Raw genomic sequence first — 17,500 nt, forward strand, 5'->3', positions numbered from 1 at the left:
ACGGCAGAGGGGCAGTCCAAACACCTGCAGCTTCCTTGGTTCTTCTCCTTGGCAAAAGGTTTGTATTGTTCCCGGAAGTGATCTAAAGTTCTTGGGTCAGAGTCCCAATATTTATACCCCAAAATCCTTTGTTCTCTGAAGGCAGAGAGGCCTCTGCCTAGTCCAAACCAGTTCCTGATCACTCTGTTTACAGGACTCCTTCGTTCCTTTCACAATGTAGGCCAGAAACATCAGATGCCCAACAGGAGGTGGAGCCAGCATTGTGGAGGGAATGCACAGCCCTGGAGCACTTTGTTGACATGATTCCTGCTCTTCTTTCACAGGGCAGAGACATGCACCACCATTGTGGAGGGAAGGCACGGCCCTATTCAGGTCCCAGGTGCCACTCCTCCCTTCCATCTAGATGCAAATCTCCCTATTCACCACTGGGCTGACTCCTTCTGTCTCTTGGAATACCCCAGCCCTGTCACTCAAACTCCAGACAAGGAATGCAAGACTTAGCAGAAGCAGGCTTTGGATAGTTAGACAAGAAAATACCTACTTTCTAAAAGTGGTATTTTCAAACACAGAATATTAAAACCAACTTTACTAAAATATGTATTTCATCATTCTGAGATCAGGCATACTAAATTCGAATTTCTACCATGTTCCCTGAGTCTGTTAGGATTATAAGATGCAATAATCTTACTGCCCATTCTGGCCTATGAAGAACATGTAACCTTGCAATAGTGAAAAACGAAAATGGCTGTAATTCACTATTAGGACATGCCACACACATCAGGGCTAGTCCTACCTCATACTTACAATTCACCCTGCCATTGGGCCTACCATAGGGTTGTCGGATATGTAAAAAAGGGAAGTGGGTGCACTTGCCCGATCAACATGGCTGCAGAGCCTGTGTGCAGTCTGGTACTAAGGCAGGCCTGAGACACACTTTTACAGGCTGCTTCTGTGGGTGGCACAACCAGCCCTGCAAGACCACCAGCAGCATTTGATTTACAAGCCCTGGGCACACATGGTGCACTTTACTAGGGTCTGACAAGTATATCAAATAACCCAATCATGGAATCACTAATTAGTACATCAAATTAACATAGGGAGGACTTGCACTGTGGCACTGAATAGCAGTGGCACAGTGCCCAAAGCATATAACCAGCACAAACATATCAAAAACAGAGGCGGCAATCCAACAAAATGGAAGGGAGACTCACGCCAATGATGCCAGGTCTAACCCTGGATATATACATATACCCAATCATCAATTTGTGAGTCGAATATCCAATTCCTGACCGTGCTGGATTTTAGGTCTCCTATATCTTACCTCCTCAGGCACAATAAAAGATCCATCGGAGGATCAATAAAGTGTTAAAAGAATCTGCAACGGGGCAGTTGGACGAATATTCTTCTTTTTTTTTAATAGCAGCCCAGTGAATCTGGTGCATGCTAAGTTTAGGGGTGATCCATCAAGCAGGGGCAGAGAAAAGAGGGCGTTAATAATTTTCTTTATTTTTAAGTTTCCCCATGTTAATTTCCAAAGGACCTTTCCTCGAACCTGTAGCCCAAAGCACTGGATGGAATTACACCAAATTTGGCAGAGGGGAAGACTTATGCATATCATGCTTTATTTGGTGTGAATCCATTCACTAGTCATTAAGCAATTCAAGAAAAGTTGGAGTTCTGCATTTTCCTTCACAAGCTGGTTCTTTTTTGCTTAGTCATCGTGGCCACAGATATCACGGATTGGCTGCCAAAACTTCTACCAGGAAGTATTGCCAGCCATCTCTTCCCTCTGCTTGCAGCAAGTCCCTCAAAAAAAAAAGTAAAAAGAAGAGGGCAGGGTTGCACCAATCCAAGCCTTGGTGTGCCCCTTCTCATGCTTACGAACGTCCAGGGGCCACCACCTCACAGGGGCAAATGTTTAGAAAAGGATGCAGGGGGCAGCACAGCCCTGGGGACTATACCCTCCCAAGGGCAGTCACTAAATATATATATATGGGTAGGATTGCTGAGACCGCCTGGGCAAGTGTTTAAGTAATGTACAGGGGGGGAGGGGGGGGTGCGCATACCCCCACCTCCTAGGGGCACTTTACAACATGTGTACAGGTGTATCCGCACACCAGGGACCACCAGCTCCCCAAGACAAATTAATGCAGGGGGGCCCACTGGGAACCACTAATGACCAGATTATTAGCGAGAGATGTAGTATGTTCACATGTTTAGTGTTATGTATCAGTTATCCTATGAACAAGGCTTTTGAGCATTTCTGTAGTATTCATGGGTTTACTATATTTATTTATTTTATTTATGCATTTTTATATAGTGCGGACTTTACCCGAAGGCGTCAGAGTGCTTCACATTAGGAACAGAAATGAAACATAATGAGAAACATTACAAAAGAACAGATTGCAAAAACATACGTTACTTACATAAGGTAATAGTGACAATTGTGAGCAAACAAAATACATGAGGTAGTAAAAACTGTGAGCAACCAAAAATACATGAGGTAGTAAAGGTAATAGTGACAATTGTGAGCAAACAAAATACATGAGGTAGTAAAAATTGTGAGCAACCAAAAATACATGAGGTAGTCAAAAGTGCACAAGAGGAAAGTGACAAGTGTGCAGTTATAAGAGAAAACAGTATAATTTGAGGTATAGTACTGCAATAAGTGCTAGACACTCAGGCACAAGAACAAGCGTTACGTGGGCAAGGTGGCACTTGTGCAAGTATCAAAGGTAAAAACATGTGAGAGGTAGCAACCGTGTGTTACAAGGGCAGAGTGGTGTGTGCATGTTACAAAAGGGCACCGAACACAAGTACATGGAAAATACTGCAAAAAGGCAGACCCTCCAACCACAGGCATGCACTGGGAAGGCACTTCCATGGTCATGGAGAGTAGAAATTATCAGTAGTGGGAAGTCTTCCTCACAAATAGCAAGAGGACGTGAATTACTTTTGGAGGGGTCTCTGGAGGAGGAGAACTTTGAGGTCCCTTTTGAAGGCCTGGGAGGAGGCGGTGGTCCGGAGCTGAGGTGGAAAGGAGTTCCAGATTCTCACTGCGTTGCCTGAAAAGGATTGGGCCATTGTGCTTTCCTTCTTGAAAGTGGGAGGTTCAAGCATCAGATTCTCCGCATTGCGTGAAAGTCTAGAGCCTCCAGAGAGTTTGTTTATTCGCCAGGTAGCGGGGAGATGAGGAGTGCAAGGCTTTGTGGGTAATGCAGGCAGTCTTGTAGATAGCTCTAGCCTCGAAGGGAAGCCAGCGGAGGGTGGATAACATCGGTGTGATGTGATCGCTTCTTTTGGCCCCATAAATGAAACGAGCTGCTGAATGGAAGACAGACTTAAGTGGGGACAGGTGAGATTTGGGGAGGCCAGTAAGAAGAGAATTGCAGTAGTCTAGTCTAGAGAGGACCATCGATTGCACCAGGGTTATAAGGTCCTGCTCCGGGAAGAAGCGACGGATTCCCCAAAGAAGGCGCAGTTGGTAGCGAGCAGATTTTGCAATAGAATTGATGTGGGGAGTTAGATTGAGTTTTTTGTCTAGAATGACACCAAGGGATTTTGCACTGTCGACAATGATGGGTTTATTGTTTAGTAGATTCATCTGATCCATCCATGATTGAACCGGAGGAGGAGAGAGTGAGGAGGAGAAGAGGAGGAATTCAGTTTTGGAGGGATTCAGAATCAATTGATGAGTTGACATCCAGTTTTGAATGGAGTCAAGAGTAGATCTTAGGATGGAGAGATCATGAGTGGGGGCAACCTGGAGGTAGAGTTGAGCGTTGTCTGCATAGAGATGATAGTGAATCCCAGATTTTCTAAGGAGGTTTCCCAGTGGTTCTAAGTAGAGATTGAACAATGTTGGTGCTAGTATCGAGCCTTGGGGAACACCTTGACCCACCACCACAGGAGAAGAGAGACTATTCTCTATTTTGATCATTTGAGATCTGTCAGAGAGGAAGGATGCAAACCATTTAAGCACAGTGCCCTCCATGCCCATTCTCTGTTGAATAATATTGAGGAGGGTGTTGTGATTAACAGTGTCGAAGGCTGCGGAAAGGTCAAGGAGAATTAGCAGACAGGACCCCCCTGAGTCGAGTATCCTCAGCGCATCATCAACCACTTGCAGAAGGGCTGTTTCAGTGCTGCAGTTTTGGATGAAGCCGGACTGACAATTGTCAAGAAGATCATTGTCCTTGATATGACGAGAGAGTTGTTTTGCTAGGCATCTTTCTGTGATCTTCGCAAGAAAGGGAAGGTTAGTGATGGGGCGGAAGTTGTTGAGGTCATTCGCATCAGCAGTGGGCTTTTTAAGCAGAGGGGTGACCTGCCCAGTTTTGAAGGAGACAGGAAGGGAGCCTTGCCAGAGGGAGAGGTTGATCAGGGTAGTCCAATAGGAAAGGGAATGGGTATAGAAGTCAAAGGCAATGGCACTGGGGATAGTGTCAAGAGAATGGTTGGAGGGCTTTGTTTCGCGTATGCACTTGAGAAGGGCATCTTCGGATATGGGGTCAAAGCTCTGCCAAAATGGCTAAGGATTTGCGCTCCTCTGGAGGTGTAGGATGAGCAACCTGATCCACAAGTGATTTCACTTTTCCATCGAAGAAAATAGCAAAATCCGCTGCTCTCTTTGAAGAATCCTCCACCTTGGAGGTTGGGGGAGAGCAGCTCGGAGTCTTGATGAGATCGAATAGTTTTTTGGGTCTATTTTTGGCGGAGTCAAGGAGGGTTTTGAAGTGCGTCGCTTTCTCAAGGAAGATGTGTTTGTGGTACTTGGATCTTGCTGTGCGAAGTATGGCTAAATTTTCATTGGAGGGCAATTGCCTCCATTGCTTCTCCAGGAATCTTAGCTGCTTCCTTTCATCATAAAGGGATTTGTTGAACCAAGGTGCTGAGGGAGTGGGCCTTATCCTTTTGCTTTTGAGTGGAGCAATGTTATTAATTTCAGCTGCAAGAACTGTGAGGCATTGGGAGGTGAGATCGTCAACAGCTATGTTCGGGTCTAGCCTTGGAAGAGATAGCAAGGCTGATTCACATAGGGGACCAATATCAATGTTTTTGGCATCACGGAACCAGGAGATGGCCCTCTTGGGTTTGCCAAGAGTTATAGAGTGTGAAAGTTGAAGGGAGAATGGGATGAGGTGGTGGTCAGACCAGTCTACATGAATTGGGGTAGTAGTAGAAAGCATGCCTGCTTTAGAAATAACAAGGTCCAGGATTGCGCCTTTGGAGTGGGTTGACTCAGTGCAGTGTTGGATAAGATCATTTGCAGAGAGGAAGGTGGCCAGTGAGTTCGCAGAGGAGTTTTGCGGCGCGCCCCAGTGGAGATTGAAGTCACCCACGATGGTCTGATTGTCACTTTGAGAGTATTGGTCACTGATGAAGTCTTTGAGATCTTCTATAAACGAAGAGCCACTACGAGGCGGGTGGTAAATGATATGGAATCTGAGCGGTGAACGGTGTTGCAATTGAAGTTCAAGAGAAAGGCATTCAAAGGTGTGGGGAGAGCCGATAGGAGACGCCTTAAGTTGGAGGGCATTTCTGAAGATGACTGCAACACCTCCCCCCGTGTTTTCAGTTCTGTCATTCCTAAATATGGAGTAACCTGTGGGTAATAGGAGATCAAAAATAGAGTGAGAGGTATCTTTGAACCAGGTCTCTGTGAGGAAGAGCATGTCAGTTTGTGACGGTTGATGTGTCAGAGATTTCAAGTTTGTGTTTTACTGCAGACCTGCAGTTGTGAAGCATACAGCGCAGCTCTGTCAAGACTGTTTTGGTGACGGGGGCACTTGGGCTCTGAAGAGTGATCGGGATATTGTACATTTGCGGGGGTGCTCGGGAGGGTTTAGGTGGACGCTTTGTTCTGACAGAGGTGATGGTCGGAATAGTGTAGACAGTGGGGTTGCTAGGGTATGCCTGTTGAAGAAGGGTGGCGTTCAAGGGCTTGTGTGAGTTAACGACGTTTGCAGACGAAAGGTTGAGCTTGGCTGTGTTGGGGTGAGGGGGCGAGGTGCAACTCCGGGGAAGTTGGGAGGGAGTAGAGGTGCATGGAGGGGTGGAGATCTTAGAGCATGAAAGTGAAATGGCAGCTGTAAGCTGGGAGATGGAGGTGATCAGGGAGCCTAGCATATTTTCCAGTGAGAAAGAGGCAGAATATGGAAGGTTGGGTGGCTCGATTGAAATAAGGGGGGGTGGAATTGGTGGTGGAAGGCAGGGAGAGGTGGGGGGACAGGAGGTGAGTCGGGGGTGGGGTTCACAGGTGGGGAAAGGTGGAGGTTGGGAGCGGGAGTAAGTGAATTGGGGGTTAAGTGAGAGTTGTCATTGTTGGTGTTGCAAGAGGGAGAGGAATTAAGGATAAATTTAGAGGGAGAAAGGTGCGAAACACGTCGGTAGGGAAGAAGGAGGGGGGAGGCCTGTGTGGCATCATGGGATTGTAGGACGTTTGGGAGGAAAAGAGGAGCAGTGGTTGCGGAGGGTCTGTCCGTTAGGAGAGGTAGCAGTGAGGGAACGGTCATCTGGCAGAGTGAGGGGGGGTTGAGAGAGAGGGAAGTTGAGGAGGGGAAGTGGTTCTGCTGGGCCAGAGGGAGGGAGATGGAAGGGGTTACTAGGAGGGGAAGGGGGTAGTGCAGCAGTACTGGAGGAGTAGGAGGGAGGAGAGAGATGCAGTGGTAATGTGGCAAAAACGGGGTGAATGACGAGGTGATGAAGGGTTGGAGAGGAGGGATGGAAGGAGGGCTAAGGGGAGCATAGGGAAAGCTAATTGGGGGAAGAGTGTTGGAGGAGAGGTGGACTAAAGAGGGGGGTGATGGGAAGAAGTATGGGGGAGGAGAAGAAGGGGTGATGGGAAGAAGTATGGGGGAGGAGAAGAGATTGGAGTACCGTGATAGTGCAGATGGGACGAGGAGCGTGTTAGCTAGTGGTAAGGCTGAAGTAATGTGGGAGGGTACATACTGTGGGGGGGGGGGGGGAATAGGAGATGAGGTAATTTGGGGGGGGGGGGGAAGGGAAGAGGGCCGACCTGCACTTCGAGAGTGCAGCCAAATGGAGGGAGGTGGGGTCGGCGGAGGAGAAAGGGAGTAATGGGTGGAGCTGGAAGGAGAGTCAAAGGGAAGCCCGGTTGCAGAGAGGGGGAGTAAGGAGGGGAAGAGTTGGTCAAAGAGCGAGAGGCAGGAGTCTTTGCCTTGGATCATGACAGTACCGTTGTTATAGAGTGAGATAGTGAGGTAGCCATTGAAGCACCCAGAGGGGGACATTTTTTGTTGTTTCCCATATGGGATAGGGGAGGAGGAGGTGATGTTAAGGGAATTGTAAAAACTGTTGGACCAAGAGGGGGTGTCGCGAGTGAAGAAGATTAAGTCATTTTTGAGCCTCCCAAGACGACCATTGTAAAATTGATCCACAAAAAGGGAGTCTGGGAAACGTTCAATAGTGTTATGCTTCAGTCGTTTTATTGTAGCTTTAGACTGGTCGGGAGGATAAATGATTTTGTAGCAATTGGCTCCAGACTTAACTCGAGAGGTGGCCATGTTGAGAAGATGAAGCGAAGGAGGGTGGGAGAAAGATGAGAGGGGTGTTACTGGGAGAGCGGTAGTGAGGAGAAATAAGAGGGCAAAAAGGGGGCGCATAATCCGGGTTAATGTGCCGTCAGGCTGTAGAAAGGCCTAAACGATGCAGCTGGCACTACTTGCTGCGCAGCTGTAAAAGGCCTAAAAGGTGCAGCTGGCACTACTTGCTGCGCAGCTGTAAAAGGCCTAAACGGTGCAGCTGGCACTATTTGCTGCGCAGCTGTAAAAGTGTTTAAAATAAATACCACACAATTAAAGAGTTAAGCGGATGGCTATTTTGATGGAGGAATGCATTACTCGCAGACGACGTCAGATTGCTGCAGGAAGCACTGGCCGTGAAGATGAAACATCTGGAAGACAGGCTGTGGACACACTAAATACAGCTCGGTAATTAGGCATGCAGGTGCACGCGGCGTCGAGGTCTCCAATTCTGCCATTTTCAGGTCCGGCGGCATGAGCTGGTCGTGAAACAGCCGTACTGAGCCAATATGGGGACTGTTTGAGGCTGGGTCAGTAAGATTGAGCTAAAGCAGGCAGTTTCAGGCCGTTACAGCAGTGCAGTGCTCGGAGTCGGGCGGCGCCATTTTGGAGCACATGTGCAAGTGGTGCCAAACTTGTAGGGCTTATCCGGGAGTCAACAGGGGCTCTCCGCTCACACTTTCGCAATTTAAGGTGCCAATAGGCGGGCCTGTAGGTGTGCCGGTGTAACATAGGGCAAGCGGCACCGGACGCGCATTGAAATCGCGCTGAGTAAAAGTTTCATGGGCTCACCTCCGTGCGCGGCGTCGAGGTCTCAAATTACGCCAATTTCAGGTCAGGTGGCGTGTGCTGTTCGTAAAACAGTAGTACTGAGCCAAAATGGGGACCGTTTGAGGCTGGGTCAGTAGGATTGAGCTGAAACAGGCAGTTTCAGGCAGTTTCAGCAGTGCTGTGCTCGGACGGCGCCATTTTGGAGCACCTTTCTCATAAATGTCTGTAGGTGGCGCTATTTTATGATCCACAGTGAGTAATGGCCCTTTAAATTCGAAAGATTGTTTTCCTATATCTTTGCAGTTCTTTGCAGTTTTATATAGCGCGACTCTGGCTCGAGAGCACTTTAGCGCTTTGCAAGAGAACCAGACACCTTCCAGGCACGGGGAAGAGTGGTTCTCAGGTGCTGCCTTGGACGCTCTTCAGATGTCCTCGAGGCGCCCTGGGCCTGAGTCAAAGTAAGGCCCCCTACTGCCTGCAGTGGAGAACTTGTAGGGCCCTCAATAGACGAATTTGTGCCGATTTTCAAATGGTGCCTGCCCTGTCCCGGGTGCCGCCATCTTAAGGACAGGCAGCCATGGCATAACAGACCAGATGCAATTGTAGGGCCCCCGCCCGCCGCTATGGGACACCTCCTCACCACAGTCACAAGCGGGAGCAGCAGCCTTCCCTCCGGTCTCAGCAGCAGTGTTCTAGCGTCTTCGGTGCGGCCACCAGACTCGTCATTCCCCCTCACTGCCTGGTGCCAGTCTCGCCGATCGCGGGCGCCATCTTGCCGCTAGAAAACATGCCGAGCAGGGAGGGAGGTAAGCAATCTCGGTTTTTAGCCCCTTCGCCTCCGCCGACCACAGCAGTGGCGCTCAATGGGGCACCGGACCTTTATGGGCGGATAGTGGCGCCGGGTCATAGGATTGGTGTCCGACATCGGTGTATGTGGAGGGCAGCCGCGGAGGAGCTCCGGAGCTCTCCCCGCTCCACCAGGCTCCGCCTCCTTCAACTAATGCCCCATAGTGCTTGCTAGACCCTTGGGGGGGGGGCATGAGTACTGGAGAGGGTTCGGAGAGAGAGTGGGTTTCCCTTGCCTCTGTGATCTGTGGCTGAGGAAGGAGGAGAACCGTTGTAACCTGACCAGAGAAACCCATCCTGTTCTTCAGAATGGATAGGAGGTTGTCGTGTCGAAGGCAGAGGAAAGGTCAAGCAGGATTAGGCGGCAGAATTCATTTTGCTCAAGCATTTTTAAAATGTCATCCAAGACGTGAGAGAGCCGATTCAGTGCTATACTTTACTATACTATAGTAAAACTGGATGGCATGTCATGGGTTTACTATAGTAAAACTGGATGGCATGTCAGAGGGTTCTAAACACACTAGGAGTGCAATGATAGATCTGTCTAGGAAACTTCGATTTATCCTAGGAGGTTAGGAATATGCAAACAAAAAACAACCCCCCACACACAAGTATTGAAGATAACCTTGCAAGAAATTCCTGATCATTAGCCAGGTGAAAGCAACCAGCCTCAAGGGTATTGGAGGCCAGTGTAGTACAAGTTCACATCGGGGGTAGGAGCAACATCAAGGGTAGATTTTTTTTTAAGCTGGTTGGAGCATCTTCTCCAGTTGATGGGAAAGCTTCCACACAAGGGGGCCCCATGTGGTTGGCGGTCAGTCACCGCCGGCCCATCAGAGACGATCTGCCCGCCATCCTTGCAGAAAAGACCCTGCCATATTGCAATGCCTGGGGGGGGTCTGGCGCAGATGGAAAGATCACCGGTTTTTCCTCCCAGTCAACAAGTCGACCGGGCGGAAAAGGGTTCAAATATGGTGGCTGTGTCTGAAAGACAACCCCAGCCAAATTAGAATGTGGCCGCGAACATGCCTTTCTGTGGCAGCATTGCTGCCTCAGAAAGGCATGTGGAGTCTGCTTGTGGGGTCCGTTGCGGGCACCCAGGGACTCCAGGGGGTGGTGGGTGCACATGCCTTTCAATGAACCACGTGGCAGGCCTCGCTCACTGCATGTCACGTTGTGCATTGAAATGCACAACCTGTCTGTGGCCTTGCGGCAGGTGGTGCTCTCTGCACAGTCTGCTGCGATGTTGCAGATGCTCCATGTGCCGCCAGTGTGGCGGGTGCATGCTAATCGGGAGTGCGGGACCCCCGCACCCTCAGCGGGCGGTCCCGGTTCCCGAGGATATAGCGGGTGGACAAAGTCCACCCGCCATACTAATGGGGCCCAAGGTGTTTAACTGAATTCAGTTGCTCTGATTGAGCAACTAAATTGGGTTTGAGAATTCTAGGTAGGGGGGGCAAGATGGGGGGGCGGGGGTGAGGGATGGGGGTCATCCAATAGCAACTTCTGTTGCAAGTTTCAAGGTGTACATCTTCAAGCAAATTATCAGTGGAGGCTGCTACCTGGAAGCAACGGGGGGCGGGAAGAGAGAGGAAAAAAAAAAAATAACAGCCCTCTGGGCAGCCGGCTGGACCACGTCCTTGGCTGTGTCCTCTTCCTCGCTTCTTGGGAAAAACAGGGAGCACCAGGGCTTGATGTATTTATGAGCAGAGGGAAGAAGCTGGCAAAGAAGGGCTAATGTAATGTGGACTTTGTCTAGCAACTAGAAGGCATTCGCTCAAGAAGTAATCGTAATGTCTAAGGGGACTCTCCAGTTTCCCTCCTCTGCTCTACATACATGTCAGATTGCTTCTGAAAGCACCACTCATAAGTTTCAGGAACCAAAACCTGCAGTAAACAGATGCATACAAGACAGTTTTTTTTTATATATTTAATTACACACATCAGCTAAGTCTCTTGTACATAACAGCTCCCAAAACAACCAAAGTCAGCATGACCGCAGACATCACCAAGATAATGCCCAGGAACATCCAGGGGTCTTCTATGGAAGCACCTACAAGAGGAAACATATTAGAATATAAGAAAGCACCACTTTCAAAAGCATTAGACCACCACTTATTAACCCTTCCGCTGACAGTCCTCCCCCCCCCCCCCCCACGTCCTTTCTGGACTATTTGCTTAGGATCCCAATACCATTTTGTTCAAATATGGTATCCACCCCAAATGTGTCCTTTTCTTGCAACATCTTGAGAATTTTGGAACAGTACCCAGGGTTTGTGGATTCCCCTGAAGGAGACGGAGAAATTAGGCAAAATACAGCTATATTTTGGGGGAAACGTGCTGAAGAAAGCATATGTTTATTTCCCTGCAAATGCGATCAATAAAGGGTTTGTATAAAAAAAAATTTTAAACATCTTCCCAGCTTTGAGGAATGGGCAGACTTGTCAGAAAACCAACATTTTCTACACTGCTTTGGCATTTTATTGCGACAGCCTTTTTTATTTGTGCTTTCAACCTCTTTCCATTTAGTGATAGAAATTGGTATGAAGCCAATGAATTGATAGGTATACATTTCTGAAAGGTAGGCAAAAACACTGAATTCATCTAGGGGTCATTTGTGTAGATCCTTCAATGTTCCTGTAGAATATAACAGTTTATGTAAAATATTGAACTTCAATTGGAAAAAAAGCCATTTGTGCCTGCATTTTTACTTGTGAATATGGTAGATTTTTATAAGAATATACAGTTACATCCACAGGACCCTTCTGGTTGAAATGAGATGGGAGTCTTGTAGGTTTCTTAAGAACCCAAGGTACCTATAACCAATATCAGAGTTGCACCTTGCAATAGTTTTTCATTGTGTACTGAATGTACAACAATTCATTTGGTAAAATATAGGTTGCAAGGGAAACATGTATTTCTGAAATGAGAACAAGATATGGAGACTAGAAACAGCGGTTATTTGTGTATCTCTGAGATCATCAGTACCCATATTAGCATGTGAATCAGAGGGCATTGTTCAAAAATGACATTACAAACTATTTTACATTTGGGAAGCTGAAATTCATAGAAGGGCAAATAGTAACACGTGTTCTACTATTCTATGTTCCAAGTCTCCCAATCAAAATGGTACTTCACTTGTGTGGGTAGGCTTAGCGCCTGCAACAGGAAACTGCCCAATCCTCAACTTGGACACATCACATTTTTCCAATGAAAACCGACCCTTTGTTGGCAATGTGCCTAGCTGTGGATTTTAAGTGTTAGCTCAGCCAGAACCTAAAGAAACCTAGCAAACATTTACATTTCTAAAAACTAGACCCCAAGGGAAATCCAGGATGGGGTTACGTGCAGCTCTCCCCTGGATCTATTACCCAGAATCCCTTGCAAATCCCACACTTTGTAAAAAACAAACAAAAATTATATATATTTTAAAACCACATTTGTGATGTAAAGTTCTGAAATCTGTGGGGAGCCTAAAACTTCCACCCACCCAGCATTCCCCCAAATCCGCAGATAGGAAGGGGGGGGCAGAAAGACTGGCAATGCCCAAGATCATTGGGTGGGCAGGGGGTGTAAGATCAAAGATCCTTGCCCAAGGGGGCGCTCCCCCCTCCCTGGTTTCGAATGGTGGATCCCTGCTTAGGGGTGGGGAAAGGGGAAAAATGTGCACTCCTGCAGCGATCCCCAAGCAGGGATCCACAAGAGAAACATACCATTGGAAATGGGAGATTTTCCCCTTTCCCCAAGAACACCCCTCCTGTCTACCCATGTGCTCAGGGGGCTGAGATAGCCCCATGAACACAGGCAGTGAAAGGGAAATGAGCAGATTGTCATTACAGTGCAAGTGAAATGAGCCAATCAGCGCAATATGCACACAGATAGTCATAACACCGAGAGAAAAAAAACCTCTGGCAGCTGGGAAATCTGTTCCCCAGCTCCAGTGACTGAAAAAGTAGAAACAAATATCCATCTGCTGTTTCCAGCGGAGGGATTAGGGATTTCTGACTACTGTGCAGAGGACGTAACAATTATGTCCTCTGCATGCAAAGGGTTAAGTGGCAGGAAAAAAAAAATTCAATTTGACACAAATTTACAAAAGTTCTAGATGAATCCACATGCAATCACTCTACGGACTGGTACCAAATTATCACTTACATTGCACATACCATTGACACTAGTTAACAATTTAAGCTACAATACAAATTGAAGACCTTGTTAGTAAATCAAACATAATCACATGTTTACAAGTGGGTTATTAAGTGATCAGTAGAGAAAAAGAGTGCCACCACCCTCCCGCAGTCAACAGATGTAGCTTAGCTGGTGAAGACAAGACCCTCATGGTAAGAGGAGTTATTGTTCTTGAGACTGGGACAAACAAGTGACCGCTCTAGGAATCAATTACTGATATTACAATTCCTTCCGTTTCTATAATAGCACATACTTTTCAAGTTCTGCATTTCAACCTTTCCTTCAAAGATACTGGGGAGAGTAGTCTGCCCCTGAATAGTTAGGGGGCCTAGCACAGCATACTGGGCTGTAGATGCTTCAGCAGCTACAAAGGGGAAAAAAAAGGGAAAAAAACAATCAGGTTTACATGAGTCATGTGCAGCTTAAGTAGTCAGTTAAGAGGAATGACATTTTAGATGTCCTCAGAGAGAAACAAGTGGAATTAGTAGTGATCACACTCCACAGAATCACAGCAGAGCAAGACAAACTATGGAGTTACCAGTTCAGCAAGCCCTCCCATCCAATAGTACTCTAGGACAAAGTTAGGGTAGAACAATATTAAGAAGCACATTAATGCCCAGCCCTTCAATGGGGTTACTAAGCAAGTGACTGTAAAGACTGAGGGTGCGATAGAATTTTTTCCTTGCAAACACACACACACTGTGCCAAAATAGGGTGAAATTTACACACAGGAGGAACAGCCCTCAAACTTGATAAGTCAGCATTTGGCTATGACATAAAGGTAAGCTGAAAACCCCTTCAAGCTCTAGAGTGCTAAACCCTCACATATCTACCACAAGAAAATTAAGGTAAAGACGCCGTCATCTAAACAGGACATTTAGTGGATAGAGTAGCACTTTTAAATATGTTAAGTGTCCATTTATGAAACTACAGATCAATGGGAGTGAGCCCGGCATACATGAATTGTATTGTCTAAATGCAGGTTCCGAGAGGGGAGTAGAACATGGTCAAGCAGCTAATAAAGGCCTCATCTGAACGGTTGTATGTCAGAACAACAAGTTCCTCTACCCTGCATACCTTAACAGTCTCTATAACTACTGTGTCTTAATGACGAAGTGCTTTACCACACATGCCTTTACCCCGAATATTTGTGGTAAAGGAATGCACGGATAAACGGCAATGAGTAGCTAAGATAACCACCCTCCTCACCCCCAAATACAACCTCAACCAATCCCTAAAGATTAACTCCCCCCCCCACACACACACACAATCTCCCTCCCGGAGGGCTACAAACAACCCCTTTAATAAATACCCCAAACCCTCTTTAAAATTCTCACTAACCCCCACCCCCAAACTACCCCAACCCCCTGAAAACAACCCAGAAACCCCACCTAAAACTATCCTGAACCCCCACCCCTAAAATTTAACCTGAATCCCCCACCCCCTCTGAAAACTACCCTGAAACCCCACTTACCCGTTAGTGTCCGCTTTTTGCGCTCCTCTCCCCACCCATCCCAAACACCAGACCAACCTTGTCTTAACCACACATGTTCAGGGTATAGGCAAAGTCTTTTGGGCAAGTCATTGCTAGGCTTGCGGAACTCGTGGCTCTGGCCTCTTTGTTCTGTATATTTCCCCATCTCAACTTATTGAAAATGTACACTGGCTTGATAAACACTGCAATTTCACACCTTACCCATGTTAAAATGTCCCCTCTTTTTTCTTGCACCACAGTTGACCGCGTCACAACATCTGCAGATTCCACTTGGACCTTCTACTGGAAGCCAACTGAAGAGAAAAGTGCAGTGTAAGATCTACTGGAAATATAGCCATTCGGGTCCACAAAGCAAAAGACCTTCCCAAGAAGAGAACCCATCCCCACTCTCCAACTCCAGGTTTCTTCAGAAATAAAATTATGCAAAGAGCAGTAAGCACTCAGCCAATTTGGCATCATACAACTACTCACCCATTAATAGAGTCGCTGTAGGAGCAAGCCTTGGTTGTTGGACTTGGATCCTGAATGTCAGGCACCGCTTTCAGATTGCATGTGATGTAGATCTATTGGGAGCCAGATAAGAGCAATTACGATGGTTTAGGGAAAGATTAGTTTAATAGAAAGCAAAAAGGAAGCTTACCTGCGATCTTGTGTCTGCAATGAATCTAAAGGCATCAACCGTGAACTTGAGTTTGTCCAGCTTGTCCCTGGGTGATAGGAAGGCTGAAGAGGAATCTGGCAGCTTTCCATCTAGCAAGCATCTAGAAAAGGTTAAAAAGGTTACAGACTTCAGTAATACCCAAAAGGTTCCAACACAGATCCTGCAATCTATATTGCAATGGATTTTGAATACACATTTCAAGTTGATCAAACTGTGATGAGGAGCCACAACTGTAAACAGTGAGTCAAAGTGAAGGACTTTGATGCTGCTCCCAACCTAGCACAAACCAGTGGAATGCAAACATGAGCAACTGGTTTGAACAATTTGCAAAGTTTTCCATTTAGAATCATGAGTTTGATACAATTCAAGAAAATTAAGGCACCACTAACTAGGTTACATTCCACATGTGACCAATAAGCAGACAACAAGATGTACATAAAGGAGGCCTCTTAATGCACCCATTCAAGATATGCCAATGCTTCTACTAATTGATCCAGTAGGTTCATTAAACTATCAAGGTCCATGCAACCTTGGTCAGGAGGATTGTTGGTGCATGTAAACCACCAAAACACTGCTGAGTCGTCAGAGTTACAGTAGCTGTGTTCACAGCAAAAGGATCTCAGCAGTCAGAAGGATTCACATGTAATTCGAAAAGTATCTTTCACCCATATGAAGTCTGGCAAAATGTTGCTCGATCAGACTTTTTAAACGCTCAATTTCTTTTGATAATAGTTTCCTTTACCCATTGTTTCCGATTATGCTGTATCTTGGGCTAGAGCTCATATCCGGGGTCAGAGTGGCCACACAGCTGTCTACAAAGACCCTCAAAGCTACATGGCTTCCGGTCTGAACAGAGGCTTCGATGTTGAAGACATCTCCCAGCAGGAAAGTGGAGTTATTCCTGGCAGAGCTCCAATCCTCTGTAGAGATGGAAAAGAAAAAGTGTGATATCAGCAAATACAATGGGAGTGGGGGCAAGAAACCATTATTCATCCAACCTACCATTCATCAGAGTCAAAGAAAAATACAGACTCTCCTCTGCAAAGACAGTGGAACTGTAAGGGACCCAAGTGGGCTTGATGGCATTGCTGCTCACGTTGCCATTCCTGCAAGAGTGATCAAGCCAAGGATATTTCAGTAATCATGTATATTGCATAATTAGGTTTTTATCACAAGACAATGTTCTAACTTCATATTTGAGGTTTGTGATCAGCAGTTGCATGGTGTCGGATATTGCATGCTGGGCTGTGTAGCCACACATGCATGCTTGGTTGTGTAGGGAAACGGGTAGTTCCTTACCGTGGATAAATACAGCGAACAAGGGCTGAAGTTGGATTTGTTCTTGTAATCACTGTGCTGATGATGGAAGGAGTTGGGTTGTAGGTTAGTATTGAGCTGTAGACCAAAGAGTCTGGTGTTTCCTGCAAAAGAGCAGTAATATTTTAGATCAAGTTTATATTCGCCACCTGCAAATAAAGTGGTCCAAATGAAATCAGAGGTACATGAGTAGGGAATTAAACCACTTGGACTGTAACTTGGTTTCCAAGTGGGCTCATACATTCAGGTATTGGAAGCAACGCGTCAGAATACGTAATATCAGCAGGTCAAAACTGCCAATATTTATTGAGGAGACTATCCCCCAGATGCATCAAGCATACATTTAGCGATTCCTTATTTGCGAAAAATAAGGAATCGCAAAATGCAATGCATCAAGAAATTGCTAAAAAAAAGTGCGATTTCTTAAAATTCCTTAATTGCGACTCGCAAATTGCGAGTCGCAATTAAGGAATACCTCCCCATTCATTCCTATGGGCGTGTCCAAAGGACACCCTGTTGCACCCCTGAAATTGATCTGTGCATATATGTTGCGCACACACATGCCCTTAGGGCATGTGTGTGCGCAACATGAAGTTTTTGCAAATTACCATGAAGTTGTACTTCATGGTAATTTTCGTGCCCTATTAGCGAAATCGCTATTTTTTTTTTTTAACTTTA

At 46.6% G+C, this 17,500-nt stretch overlaps 1 protein-coding gene across 1 annotated transcript; it reads right to left on the reverse strand.

Moving 5' to 3' along the window:
* Window positions 1-15,292: 15,292 nt before the first annotated feature.
* LOC144771740 (zona pellucida sperm-binding protein 3-like) lies at window positions 15,293-16,420 on the reverse strand. Its single transcript, XM_078656048.1, has 3 exons — window positions 16,248-16,420; window positions 15,485-15,605; window positions 15,293-15,407 (listed from the first exon to the last, which is right to left on the reverse strand). Exons 1-3 carry the CDS (start codon window positions 16,286-16,288, stop codon window positions 15,312-15,314), a joined length of 258 nt encoding a protein of 85 aa, XP_078512174.1. The 5' UTR covers window positions 16,289-16,420; the 3' UTR covers window positions 15,293-15,311.
* Window positions 16,421-17,500: the final 1,080 nt, after the last annotated feature.

Source organism: Lissotriton helveticus, chromosome 8, assembly GCF_964261635.1.
Source record: "Lissotriton helveticus chromosome 8, aLisHel1.1, whole genome shotgun sequence".
NCBI lineage: Eukaryota > Metazoa > Chordata > Amphibia > Caudata > Salamandridae > Lissotriton > Lissotriton helveticus.